Source organism: Corylus avellana, chromosome ca7, assembly GCF_901000735.1.
Source record: "Corylus avellana chromosome ca7, CavTom2PMs-1.0".
Taxonomy (NCBI): domain Eukaryota; kingdom Viridiplantae; phylum Streptophyta; class Magnoliopsida; order Fagales; family Betulaceae; genus Corylus; species Corylus avellana.
The window spans coordinates 6,382,940-6,397,770 of NC_081547.1; the positions used below are offsets into that span (position 1 = coordinate 6,382,940).

Below are 14,831 nucleotides of genomic sequence, written 5' to 3' on the forward strand. Positions count from 1 at the left end.
AAAAAATTTGTGGGTTTAACTTATCTTATAAAATCGGTTCAATAAGAGATGTTTGTCCATTATTATAAACATATCTAAGATCTTGTCCACAGGCAATGTGAAACTATTTTTCAATAGGTAACAACCTAATGGAATACTTTATGATGCATGGAGAAAATTGGAAACCTGCAAGATTCGAAAATGTGGTGGAGATCATTCAAAGTAAGCTACCGTTGGTTAAAATAGGTGCTAGTGATATAAACCTAATTGGCGTGTCTCAAATTAAAGTCTAGCAAGTACACAAGCTGGGAGACAATCCGAGAGAAACAAGCAAGGGTTGAATGGTGGAAGCTGGTGTCGTTTTCCTATGCTTTCCTACTATGTCTAGCAGTCAGAAATTGTCTCTCAATACAGGGAATAGATTGCTGAAATGGGCCTACAAAGGTAAAGTCAAGTGTTTGTTTTATATTAATATCATTGAGTGTACGGATCACATATTCTTTGAATGCAGCTTTAGCAAAAGAAAATGAAAGGCAGTGATGCAGAAATGTCTATCAACAGCTGATATCGATCTCTACTGATTGGGAGGAAATTATTTATGAGTGAAGGAATAAAAGCTACAACATGTAAGCGGGCTTGGAGGCTGAGAAATTATATTAAATATAAAGAAACAGATTAAATCAGAGGAGAAAGTTTTACAAAAAGATTGCTTAGGAAGTTAGGTTCATAATTATTGGGAAGGATAGATTCAAAGGGAGTTGGAAGAGAATGTAGATGGTTTCAGCAGGATGCCATTTTGGATTCTATCTGTATTGGGACTTTGTTATTGTTTGTTGCAAGATGCCTTGTTGGCATCTCAAGTACTTCTAGCAGATTTCTGCTGGAGTGTACGTGTTTGGTTAAATGTTGTAAAATTATGTTTATTTCTCAAATACTGAAACTTTTTTTTTCAATTTTTTTTTTTTAATTTTTAATTTTTTATTAAATTAGTTAACCAAACTATTCTCAGATGTAATTCTCATTACTAACACACTTTTCAAAAAAAAAAAAAAAAACACTACAAAAATATTAATCTCAAAACACTTTTAAAACAATAAAACGTAAATCAAATTTTCAAAAAATAAAAATTAGTTCTGCATGGTGCATGGCCAGTTGGCCACCGTCTGGCAGCCACTATGTGGTGGCCCCACGGTGGTCACCAGCTAGATTTGGCGGCCCTGCCATGGTTGGCAGCCAGTGCTTGCAGCCAGTGCTAGGGAGCACCGCCACTGTATGCGGTGCTACAATTTTTGAATTTTTTTTATTTTATAAAAATATTTTTCAAAATTTCTAATTTTTTACAAAATACTTCTAATATTTTACCAAATTAATTTTCAACTTTTTTCTCAAATGTGCCCCACCAAATAAATTATCAACCTTTACCTTTTTTTTTTTTTTTTTTTTTTTTTTCACCAAACTCATTTCAAAATTCAGAATCCAAACCATTTCTCAAAATTTTACCAAACGGAGCCGAATTTTCCCCATTTCCATGTTTCTAGCTAGCTAGGTCTCTACTGGTTAATTAATTACAGATCTCACCTTCTTTGGCACCATATATAGTTATATTGGACCAGAATTTTTTTGAAATATTTCACCGGAATAACTCGAGATTATTAATGTAAACCCATTATTTGGATTTCAACCTTAATTCTAATTCGAGCACCAAAACTATAATGTTTCATCGGAGTTGTTCCAAATCTTTCCTCTTTCGAGTAAAATATGAAATAGGACTACCAAGTCTAGCAGGCTAGATTTTGAATCTGATATGATTTAGTTCATAGATGTCTGGTCTGTGCTTATTCCCTAGCCCTGTGCAAAATTTCCTTTTTAATGGTCCACCTAAGAAGGCCCATGCATCCAGTGTTGTTCGATTGAAAATGTTGGAAACAATTTACCAGGAAAAAAAAAAAAAAAAACACAGCTCTCCCTTTAATGATAATAACAACAACAATAATAATAAAAAACCTGACAACAACAATATTAATAATTGTTGGTGGTGGAGGGGACCTGGACGAAAGCAATGTCCATAACACATTTCCAGCTATATAAATCCTACTTTTTTCGGTAGATGCCTGCAGGATCCCCACTAAATTCTCAAAGCAAAAAAGAAGCCAAGTGGAAATACTCCCCCAGTCCCCTGGCCTGGTCCGTCGTATTTGGCCTAAAAGCTATCAAACTTTTAAGTGGGTCTGTGTGTTTTGTGCAAAACTTTGCATGTGCATTCGAGAGCAGATATGATACATCAATTAGTTGATGGGTTTCTGGTTGTGATCTTTTTGCAACTCTCATAGCCAGGAACTGGCCAGTAATGATAAAGCAAAAGTATTAGGAAAAAGAGAGGACAGGGTTGTGCCATATATAATGCCCAAATAATAGGAGTAATGGGTCACAATCTTTTTTTGACCAAATAAAAAAAGTCAATCCAATTGTTGGGCAATAAGCTTTATGAGAGAGCATTATTGGAAAGAAAGAAAGAATGACTGGTCCTTAATTCTGGTTCTCATATTTCTCTTTTGCTCTATTTCTCCCCTATAATTGTAGTCTTTGAAAAGAAAATATGTCTTTATTACTTGGAAAAAGTGGTTTGGAATGGGATGCACATAATATCTTTTCACAAAAAAAAATTAGAGAAAAGAGCCAAATCCCTCCTTAAGTCATTTTAATAGAGGCCTTGTGGCGTGCTAGCACTGAATGATTGTTTGGACAGAGCTGGTCATCTATTATCCATAGAGTTGCATTCAAAGGGACTTTCGAATGTGTGCTTTTTTTGTTTTGTTAATTATTTGGGACCTTTGTCGGGCAGGATTTAGGTTTCTTATTTATTTTATGTTTCATAATAATTTATAGGTCAATTTGTAATTTTCTTATTTTATGTGTTTGGGGTTTGGATATAAATATGTTATTTCAGTACAACCTTTCTTGCATAGTGCAGGCTTTACAAAAAGAGGGGCAAAATTAGTGTCGCTAGGGCCAATTAATTGATGATGCTCGAATTGTGGTGCAATCTCTTATATAAAGTAGAGTCTTTCATATTTGACAAGAAGCGAACGAAGCAGCTCATTAACTTGCAAATAGTGCTCTCACAATTATGGAAGAAGTTATTCATATAGAAGAACTATTGATATTGTAATGGTTAGCTGAACGTATTGTTCAAAGTACTCATCAATGATATATGAAATGATTGAATGATTTCAAAAGAAAAAAAAAAAAAAAAAAATAAAAAAGGAATTCAAATATTTTGATTAAATAAAAAAAATAAGAAATTTTTTCTTGAAATTGATTTAATAGAATAATTATTCTCACGTGAGCATTTTAGTAGGAGTTACTAAAATAGTTATATACTTGGTGAAATGAGATTTCCCATGTATGAGAATAATTATGTAATTAAAATTGGTACTCGAGGAAAAGATGTCGTGAATTAAAGTAATAGTCAATTACGACTTTAATTCGACTACGAAATATTTCATGGACGAATCAAAAGTTAATAAAACAAGAATTATCTAAGGGAATAATTGATTAAATAAAAAATATAAACTTAATTGTAATTAATAGTAACTTGTGACAGTGCCACAAGCCTATTGATGTTAGGTTTTTTTTTTTTAATCTTCCATTGGGCTCCTCTTCAAATTGATTTAGTTTGACCATAGTGACAAGTTTCTATTTATTTATTTGCGCTGTTTTTATTATTATTATTATTATTATTTTATTAAAAAAAAAAGGGCTAGTGCAAGACACTAGCAAGGGACATGTTCTTTGAGAAATTGAGCTTACGATAAAACCCAACACTGTCCATATGAAGGAGTGCATGGGCTAGGGATAAAACCCTAGCCCTGGTCGTGTATGCTAGAGACAGAGGCTAGGGTTGCATCTTATATTGAAGTTTATAGTGAACAATATTAAAATGGTCTCTATTTACAGAGAGAATTAATATGAGTGATGAACAAAAAATTAAACCGAGACTAAATATGGAAAAAAAAAAACCTACAAGAGAAATTAGAAAAAAGCGTAAATAGAGAATATAAAAATATTCTAACAATAATAAGAACTGAATTATTTTGAAACAAATGGTATCTCGAAGGTGGTTGCATGTTACCTGAACTTCACTTCTGTTGTGTGTCATCCTAGCTTGATCAGCTTACGAGGTTGTTAATTCCGAAAGATGAAGTAGTTTAGCTCCAATAAGTAGCAGCTACCTGCATGAGTCCCACTAGCCTGAACCTTTTCCTCAACCCTAACAAGCTATCGGTTCCCTCAGATGGGAAAGATTTTCACCATATAGCGTTTGTTATTTGGGTTGAACTGAAATTTTGGACACAAGTTAAAAACTTTAGTTTTCTTTTTTGAAAAAACTATTCTTTTTAAACAAAATTGAGTTGCCTGTTTTGGTTGCTCCTATATGCATGAGGACACAATATTGTTTGGCTATCTTGAACCAGACTTTTCAAGAGATTACTCATTTTGGTACTACTCTCGTGTAATCATTTTTAACTATAAAGTTCTAATAGGTTAATAACTATTACGACTTTAGAATGTATTATAATAAGAAAGGTGTGAGTATACATATAAGTATATGACTAGTCCTATATTTATAAAGAGGATGAAAAGTCAACAAAAAAGAAAAAAAAAAGAAAAAAAAAAAAAGATATATAGGCCTATATTAGTTTATATATATGCAGAGAACTGGAATTCCAGGCAGCAGTAGATGGAGCATGCAACAAAGAGGTGCTAAGCATATCATTATCGAGAATTTCGGCGCATCGATCAATCCAGAGAGACCCAACATGGTGGCTCGTCAAACATGCCATGAGCAACACAAACATGCCTAAATCTTAGGCCCCACTTTCTCTGGACACGTGTCTTCACCTGATTCTCCAATCCAGTAGGCCTCCTCCTTTTGGTTCTCTCCCATAATCCATTCCTTTACTCACTTTGACGTTTCCACAGGCTCACTTGCAGAGAAAAGAAAAAAATGAAGGTAATTAGAATTAATTAGCCACCATTTTCTTTGCTAGACTGTATCGATATATCACTCACACGTTCTTATGAATCCATATTTTCCTTGTTTGTGACAGATCTTCAACTGGGTACACAAGAGGTTTCATCATACCGTCCTTAAGGGTTTGATGATTTTTGTAACTTTTGGTCTTTGTGAATTTCTTCTACTCAGATTTTTATTTTGATTGTTTCACAAAGCTGGTTCGTATGATGTTTCTGCATTTTCATTTTGTGCACTTACAGATGGGTTGGGTGCAAATGTGAAAACAAGTGAATCGACAACAAATGGCATTGACAAGCAGGCGCTACTGAAACAAGTTGCGCTTGTTGATGTGCTTGATGGTTGGAGGGATGGCATTCTAACAATTGGAACGTTGGGGCTGGATCCTCTAAAACCCTTCAACCAACCAAAGGAATATCTGATTTTGCAGAGCGAGGAAGAGGATGAAGAGGGTGATCAAGAAGAACAAGACTCGGTTGACGGTGGAGATCATGACAGCAACGACAATGTCGAACAGGAAGAACTGAACCCATTGATGTTCACAACATATGGACACAATTTTGAGGATTTTGAATCAAATCCTGACCGTCACATTAATGTAGTCCCTACACCTGATGTCATCATGACCGTTGATGGCGTATCTCTAACTCCATTTATGGGGTCTGCGGAAGTGGAACCCAGCCTTCAATTGGACGAGGAAGCTGGCGAGGGAAAGAAAAAGAAAGGAGAAAGAATAACACTGGCTGACCTTTTCTTGGCTGATGCTGATGTCAAAGGAAAACTAGATGATCCTGAAAAAGTCTTCCCAGATTCGGGTAAAACACCACTTCTTCGAACCAAGAATGGCCTCTCATTCGCCAAGAAGTTTATCCCTCGTGTTAAGGAGGATTCACGTCCGATCAAAAATCTGCAACGAGTGAGTAAATGTTTTCTAACCTGTCTCTTTTTTTTTTTTTTTTTTTTTTTGTTTACTACTTGAAGTTTGATGAATTGGTTAATTAATTAACCATTTTGTAATGCCATATATATATATAGCTGGTGAAAAGGATGTTGAAAAGGAAGATCCATCCCGAGTTTGATGTGAAGATGCAGAAATCAGATGTCCAGAAGCCTGGTGGTGCAATTGGACTTATCACCAATGGCGAACATGGGGCCTCTGAATCGGTTACTCTGCTTCCAACTCAAGGTAATCAAGAGCCCAAATACTTTTGTTTTTTAATTTCCCCTAGATTTCATTTATTATTTCTTCCTTCGGTTCAAAAAGTGACATGGCTGAGAGCAAATAGTACTACTTCAAATCTTAACTAAAGTGTCAGATTACTAATGGATGCATGCCTAGAGTCTAATTAATCTTTTCAATACCTAATTGAAAGCCAGTGATTGGGACGCTGATGCAAAATATATACTATTATCATGGCCACATCCAGTAACCTTTCGGGGGAAAAGTAAAGCTAAAGTCTTTCCATCTCCAAGCCCCAAATAGCAAAGAAAAAAGAAAAAGAAAAGGAAAAGGAAAAAAAGGTCCCCACTCTCGTTATCTCACTGGTATATCATCATTTTGGACGTGAAAGTGTCAATCAATTGAATTATTATTTTTTTTTAAAACATGAGAAATACTATATATCACACATTTATTCTACTGCGCGAACTACATCTTATCCCATTTTTTTTTTTCTCACTATATATGCTGACTTGACATAGTCTAGTTCTTTTTTGGATCAGCTCTTGTTAAAAAAATATTACATACTACGTACACTCCTTATTCATATTCCATTGGGTTTGTGTGGTTGTGCCCATCGACCTTTAAATTTATTTTGTTTCATTTTTAATGACAAGGGTTGATAGACAGTACTATCACATCAGTCTAATGGAATATGGGTATAGTACTATATAACAATATTCATAATTTTTTTTTTTTTTAAACAAAGGCTAATCATATAAGAGCTGATGTCAACAAAATAAAAATGTGATTTCTGGCATTATGAAATATTATTTTGTATTCTCCTAACATTCTTCAAGTATACTGAAGGGACATAATATGCTCAATCCAGTGTCTTGTAGCATTAGTCTTACATATTAATTGTGGACAGCTAGATTGATGAGGAAAATGTGCACATTTATATGTGTGGCCGTTTCATTTGGTCCTGTTGGGTGTGGGAACATTTTCACCGCGTACATGTCAATTATATGAATAGTGTGACCCACGCACTTTAAAGCCCAAAAACTGAGAAAATAAAAATTGCTTAGCAAATTAACCTTGCATGGCCTTTTTTACCCTAAAACTCAAGCCTTCTTCTTGTACTATTGAAGCTTTATTAACCTGTTCTACTTGTATGTACTCTAAGTGCATGAGAAGGTCAAGGTGGGTACACAAAAAAAGAGAAGCCATCTTCACTGTCATTTTCCCTATGGTATAATCGATCTACTGGCAACGGGTCCCTTCTACAATGGGAAATAACACTATGCACAATACTCTCAACATAAATCCAACCAACAAGGTGTCAATTTAATCACAATTCGAATCATTTGCTTATAATAATACAATGGTGCTTGTCTCAATATGCTTGAGGGGCTCCTATAGGAACAATACCCTTGTGTGTTTCCAATGATGCATTAATTTAGTCGTGATTTTTGTTGATATTTCTTTTTCTTGTGTTGTATTGCAGGTGCCACAGTCTGAGATTTAAATAATTAATGGCCTGGTTTCCTGGAAATTAATGTATTTTTTTTTGTTATTGCTATGTAAAATAATTTTTCAAGGACCATGTGGATTAGGTTTTCTTTTCTTGTATTTGAACTATTGGGCATGTATTTTTGTTTTGTGAATCATGATGGATGTTTGACGCATGCATCAACTGCATGATGATCATGCATGGGCTACAATGGTTTATATTTTGGCGTTAATGGACGTGACCTTTTAGGTAATTGTGATAGGACTTTAATGTGACAGCAGAGCATGATAATGGTACAATTTTTCATACATGTTCTTTTGTCTATGCACTAGGATTTGGTCGAAGGATCCCGCTTCCACGCCGCTGTTTTGGACAATGAAAAAGTAGGTTTTAAAAAAAGTTAATAAAAAATTTATTAAAAATTAAAAGTTATAAAAAAAAATTAATAATTAAAACTTAAAAAAAAAAAAAAAAGAAGGTGCGATTGACCACCCATTTTGGCTTAGGGGGTGGCTGGAGCCACCTCCCATGGTCAGTCTGGGTTGGATGAGCCACTTTCATGGTCTTTGTGGTGGTCCGGCCACCCGAAAGAGGCAAAAAAAAAAAAATAATAATAAAAAGTCAAACCATCCCCAAAAGGTTTTGGGGTGGCCCAAAAACCAAACCCTCAATTTTTTTTTTATTTTTTTATTTTGGCTTTAGTGTGGACCATAAAACCATGGAGATAGATCCTAAAGCCAATAGGGTGGCTCAACCACCCTTTGATTTCTTATATATATATATATATATATACATATATATTAATTATTGATTTTTTTTTTATATATTTAATAAATTTTATATTATTTGTTTTAAAAAAACTATTTGTTATTGCTCAAAACGACCCCGTTTTGAGCAACAGCAGCCATGCGGTAGTTTCCACTATTGCATGGAAGCCGGATCCTTGGAAAGTAGACAAAACTCAAATCGAAATTTTAAATTTTAAAAGCACGTGCAGTTACATATGTTTTGAACGTTTGAAATTTGTACCGAGTGGGATTTAATGAAAAAAAGAAAGTGATAATACTTTGAAGTTTTCACATAACCAAATCCTAAATTTGCATTTGAATTTGTGTTGAAAACAAAAACAAGACAATATTTGCTTCCAAACAAATTAATTAGGTACTTATCATTCACATTACAAATCATTTGAAGAACATGCTGCAACATGATTTCACGGCTGTTTCTTAGGCCATGTGGAGTTTACACTTATTTTATAATAGTAATGAACATGAGATTGCATTTTTATTTGGAGCTAGTTACAACAATTATTGTCAACAAAACAGAAAATGATTGCTTAGGTCCATTACGTGAAAACTACAAATATTATGGTCCAAATTGTTGGATTCCGACTAAATATTAAAGAAATTGATACTGATGCAGTCTGACATAGTGGGAAGTTCAATATGCAAGTACAAGACGTACAACTCTTCTATAAAGCTTACAAAAATTTTAAGAATCGTAAAAAGACATGGAAAGATTCTTATAGGTTAAACTAAATAACGACAACAACTATAGCAACTCGACGGCCAAGCCATCCTCATTGTGCTTAAAATAGAAGTTAAGAATGCGATCCTAAAAGGAAAATTACAAAACTAATAAATGTAAACTCGCGAGTGATGAGCAAAATTTCTGTTAAGAGTGAAACACTTAGGGAGTTTACCAAGTACATTAGCATACATATGATTTGGACCCTACTTGATTTAGCCCAAAATCTTAATCTAATGAGATTGGGTCTACTCATATATATATTAACTACTCATTTTCTTTTTTCTTTTTTTTTCTCAATGTAGAGCACAATACTCACGCATAAACTCGCAACAAATCTTCCCTTCACGTGTCAAACTTTAGCAGAAAAAAATTGTAAAGTACCTCTTTGAACATGGAGAACCTAAGGAATATCAATTGAGATAAAGGAAAAATATGTTTTATTAAAATCAACAAGTTGTAGGAAAAATGAAGAAAATCACTCTATGAGTTTTTCTAGTTAAGAAAACTGAATATATACAACTTATGGTCGGTTAGGCCGTCCTTATTGAACTTAAATAGAATTAAAGACGCAGCTCTAAAAAAAGTGCCCTTATTGCAAGTTTGATTGATCAAACAAAAGATCGCATTTCGAACTATTGTTTGAATGTCTTGGGAATGTCTACTGAGTAGACCTTATCACTTCAACCAATCGAAAAACAACCAAAATATTGACACAACTTGTTGGAAATTTCTACCAGCAACATCTCATCCTCTCGATCGAGTGAAGCTCGATCATGGCTCGACAAACTATTCTTCAGCGCCTAGAGCGAAACTCAATATACATTACCTAAATATTTGTAAAATCACAAGTACATAATCTTAAACATGCTCTTAAAAAGATGAGCAAGATATTTGTGTCTCAGCCAAATCATATATCGGTATATCTATTATATTTGTTGTATCATTATTCATCTAAAATAATAATTTTGAATTATTATTATTTGTTGTAGAGCTTGTTGCTATGAATAATTGAATAATTTTATTATTTTATAAACCGGGAAATTATCAACATTTTGAAAGAGGAGGGGAGCTCTGATTTTGTGCACAGCAATTAAACACGTTTGTGGGTGAGACCACGCCACCTCCGAGGTTGACACCAAAATTTTCATCACCCAAAAACAAGCGGGTGTTCTCATTTATGAGGGTGCGAATGAAAAATCATAAGACCATTTCATGATTCAAAATTTTGATTCTTTCTAATAATTAACTACGCACAACACATTGGAAATTAAGTACAACGTGGACTTTTCATGGAGGCCGATTAGAAACAATATCCACATAAATATAATATTTTCCATGGAAAAAAAAAAAAAATGGCTACAAAGTTTTGTTGAAGAGAAGAAAAAAGTATTGATAGATATTCATATGAACATAATATTTGATTATTTGTTAATATTTTTACCCAAAAAAATAATTATTTGTAATTGAGATTTAGAATAATCAAATTTCAATAATAAAATCTATATACTATGATGATTATATCATTAGCAAATCCGATTCCGAACGACGGTGCGTATGAAACCAAAGTGGGTACTCTCATTTATGATGCTGCGAAAAAAATCAAAAGACCATTTCATGAATCAAAATTTTGACTTTTCCTCATAAAACATGCATGCCACAGTGGAAAGTAAAACGCTGACTTTTCATGGATGCCCATTACGAAGAACAAGTCATTCTTGCTAGCGCGCATTAGAAGACAACTGTAACAAGAAGGCGGCGGCGGCGAATTTGCTATATATGGCCTCTCCTTCTCCATCCTTCCTTCATCTCTAACTTCTACTCAATTACCTCCATTATACTCAGCTGCTGCTGTCTTCATCTGAAAAGAAACACAACATGGATTCTACTAATTATACTTGTATCTGCTTGATTCTTGCTGTTTTTTTGTTTGTCTTAAACACGGGATGTGAAGCACAGCTATCCTCTGAGTTTTACGACAACACATGTCCAAACGCACTTAGTACAATCCGGACAGCTATCAGGACAGCCGTTTCTCGGGAGCGCAGAATGGCAGCTTCCCTCATTCGGCTCCATTTTCACGATTGTTTTGTTCAGGTAACTAAAAATGTGCTGAAAGTTTCCACCCAAGTTTTCGCGTATGACTAAATTTAACATATTTAATAATTAAATTTATATATATATGTCATTTGAGTGCAGGGTTGTGATGCATCCATCTTGCTTGATGATGCCCCATCAATATCGAGCGAGAAAAAAGCTGTAAACAATGACAATTCAATCAGAGGATACAATGTCATAGATGATGTCAAGTCCCAAGTGGAAAGCATTTGTCCTTCCACCGTGTCATGTGCTGATATTGTTGCAGTTGCTGCTCGCGACGCATCTGTTGCTGTGAGCACTACACTTAATTCTCTTTAAACCTTTCTCAACTATATTAATCATTTAATTATTAGTAATTGATCGAACTTTCTGGGTAAACAATCAGGTGGGTGGACCAACATGGACGGTAAAGCTTGGAAGAAGAGACTCTACAACAGCAAGCCGTAGCCTAGCTGAGAGCAACCTTCCAAAGTTTACAGATAGCCTTGAAATCCTGAAAGCCCTGTTTGGTAGCAAAGGTTTGAATGAAAGAGACTTGGTTGCGCTTTCAGGTTAGTTTGAGCCTAACTCTCATACATTACATATATATTATATATATAGTACGTCAAAGATCAATGCTAATAAATGTGTTGATTAAATTAATGCAGGAGCACATACAATTGGGCAAGCAAAATGTGCGACTTTCCGTGATAGGATTCAAAGTAATGCAAGTGACATTGATGCTGGTTTTGCTAGCACTAGAAAGCGCAAGTGTTCAAGTGATGAAGATAGCAATGATAATCTAGCAGCTCTTGATTTGGTGACACCCAATTCTTTTGATTATAACTACTTCAAGAATCTCATTCAGAAGAAGGGCCTGCTAGCATCTGATCAAGTACTCTTCAGTGGAGGATCCACCGACAGCATTGTTACAGAGTATAGCAAGAGCAGTTCATCTTTCCCTGCTGATTTTGCAGCTGCCATGATAAAGATGGGCGATATTGAACCTACCACTGGTTCTCAAGGCCAGATACGAAAATTTTGCAATCTTGTCAACTAATTATGTTGTCATGATCTATATATTTTTTTATTTTTTTATTTTTTTCCTTTTTGTCAATGTGTAATGTCACAATTCATTAATTGAATTACATTAAAATGAATGGTGGGTGTACGTGGAACTTGTTATTTCCATCATATGTACGAACATGATTTCAATGTTTTAGAGAAAGTGGTTTCTTCTTATAACCTATGCTTATTATGCGTTATCGAATGTTTATGGAATACATGATAGGCTCTTTGTTTATACGCTAGGCAATGCAAGGACCCTCGATTAGAATATTATCTTATTTATTTATCTCATCTAGGAAAAAAAATCAAATTCCAATTAAAATTTCATAAAAAATTATCTTATTTGGAATAAATTTGATGCAATAATTAAGTTTTATGACTAAAAACGTTGGGCTTCTGCCCTATGGTAGGTATGTAATTATCACAAGGAAGCACAAACGCTCTAGGCAAAAAAAAAAAAAAAACTCTTTGCAAAACCCATCCAGATCTCTCATCTCATTCATGCAGTGTTCTTCCTTCCTCTGCTCCTCTTTTATCCAAATAAACCTTTCCTAACCTCCTTTTGGTTTCTGCTTTTCCCTCTTTTTCTTTTTCCTTTTAGTTTAAATAGTACTTTTGTTTGGAGTATCGATCTTAGATTTACTGCAACCTTCTACTCGCACAAGCCACACATGTCACACCCCTCTTCCATAATCTTCGACCACCCCTCTCTACCGACGCTACCTGTTGCAACGCGTGTATGTCACTCGCCGCCATGGCTCATATGGGCTGCATGTGCCAATACCCATTTTGGTTTCTTTTCCTAGAAATCCGTAGGTTAGCTACCTCTGCCCCTCCTGCTCCCTACACGTGGAGCTCTTTTGCTACAAAGAAAATTTCAGATCGAGTTTTGAACCTCAAAACACACTAGCCTTGCTGTTATTATTTCACAACCCATGGTGTGAAGCCTCATTATCTATTTGTAAATTTATCTCTTAATTTTCACAATTCTTTCTATATATTGGTTTGAAGCTAAGAATTTTTCGAGTGCTTCCTACACACAAATTTACCATGGGCTGCTACCACCAACAATACTGCTAGCAGCTTTTTCTTTTACTCCTTCCATCTTGAGGTTTCTTTTCGGGTTTGTGGAATTAATGGATTGTTGCAATGGATCGTGTTATTTTTTTTGCCTCCTTTGTTTCTATTATCTGTAATTTTACTTTGCTTTAGTTTGCTATTATAATTTTATCTTCACAAAAAAAAATAATAATAATAAAAAATAAAAAAAGATTGGTAAGCCCAGAATCATTTTATGGTTTACACGTACCCTCCTGAGTCCTGAGATTATCTGCATATTTTAAATTGCATACCAATAGCACACATGCAATTGTGCAATTGGTCAAGGTTAGAGGAAAACATGCATATATATATATATATTAGAAAAACATTTGACCTAATTTACTGTTATCAATCTCTATAATCCACTATGGATAACCATAGCAACAAGTGCAATCGTTGTGTTCTAAAATAGAGTCGAAAATCTTTGCATTGTAGTAAATGCTAAATAATTTAGGAATAATGATAACTATAATAGTTGGATTGAAATTCCATAAAAATAAGGTGTACTTTTACCCTCTAAATTCTAAAAGTAGCCATTTAACATGCTGATCATGTTGCAAGATATTGGACATGGTCATTGATCAAACCAACGAATCTAATTATAAATAACGTGTTTCTATATTCATAATTAATGCCCGTCTTGGGACTCACGACTATGAGATTGTTTGCTCAAAGTCAACTTGATTTTTTCAAACCGAAGTACAGAAAGTGGTTTAATACTAAAAAGCATGTGGTTGGATTTTGAACGGTCAGCTGAGGAATAACTGTCATTCAGAAGCGGCCATCTTCTCTCAAAGCCCGTTTCTTTCTACCATGCAAGAACGTTTTTATGCAATATAATCTTTATGAGTTTTTCCACACTTTATACTATCGAATCCAACTCGGTCGGAGATTTCTGTGTCTTCTTTTCTTTGCATTTATTTTTCCTTGTTTTTATGTATAATTGTTTGAGTTCTTGGGGGATCCAACTCTGTAGTAATGTCAGGGATGGCTTCTAATGCCAAAGTTTATGCCTTAGAAGAGGTGGCGAAGCACAATAATAAGAAAGACTGCTGGATTATTGTCTCTGGAAAGGTAATTAAGCTTTATGGCTTTTATTATTAACTAACTCTCTCCTACACCCCAACACACACCTAGCTAAGGGAAGGTGTGTAAGAGTGGGAGTGAAAGGATTGAGTTCGTGTAGTGTTATTCTTGTTCAAATATAAGGATATGAGGTGATTCCAGACTGTTAGGAAATCTATCATATTAGGGTCTGTTTGATTTGCAGAATAGACCCATGGAATAGAATGGTTATTCCTATAGAATAGTCATTGTTTTGTTTGATAATGGTCTATTCGTAGGAATAGTTATTCCTAAAGGAATCACTA

The 14,831-nt window shown here is 34.5% G+C and overlaps 2 protein-coding genes across 3 annotated transcripts; both read left to right on the top strand.

The window, feature by feature from the left end:
- The first annotated feature begins 4,735 nt into the window (after window positions 1-4,735).
- Window positions 4,736-7,918, top strand: LOC132188353 (protein TILLER ANGLE CONTROL 1). 2 transcript variants are annotated; one of them, XM_059602778.1, is made up of 6 exons: window positions 4,736-4,897; window positions 4,975-4,993; window positions 5,091-5,136; window positions 5,257-5,930; window positions 6,050-6,200; window positions 7,681-7,918. In XM_059602778.1, exons 2-6 carry the CDS (start codon window positions 4,988-4,990, stop codon window positions 7,692-7,694), a joined length of 891 nt encoding a protein of 296 aa, XP_059458761.1. In that variant the 5' UTR covers window positions 4,736-4,897; window positions 4,975-4,987; the 3' UTR covers window positions 7,695-7,918. The 2 variants fall into 2 exon arrangements, with proteins under 2 accessions (XP_059458761.1, XP_059458760.1); XM_059602777.1 differs by having other exon boundaries at window positions 4,736-4,993.
- A 3,173-nt stretch (window positions 7,919-11,091) lies between these two features.
- On the top strand, window positions 11,092-12,352 carry LOC132188604 (lignin-forming anionic peroxidase-like). Its single transcript, XM_059603111.1, has 4 exons — window positions 11,092-11,310; window positions 11,413-11,604; window positions 11,699-11,864; window positions 11,961-12,352. Exons 1-4 carry the CDS (start codon window positions 11,092-11,094, stop codon window positions 12,350-12,352), a joined length of 969 nt encoding a protein of 322 aa, XP_059459094.1.
- Window positions 12,353-14,831: the final 2,479 nt, after the last annotated feature.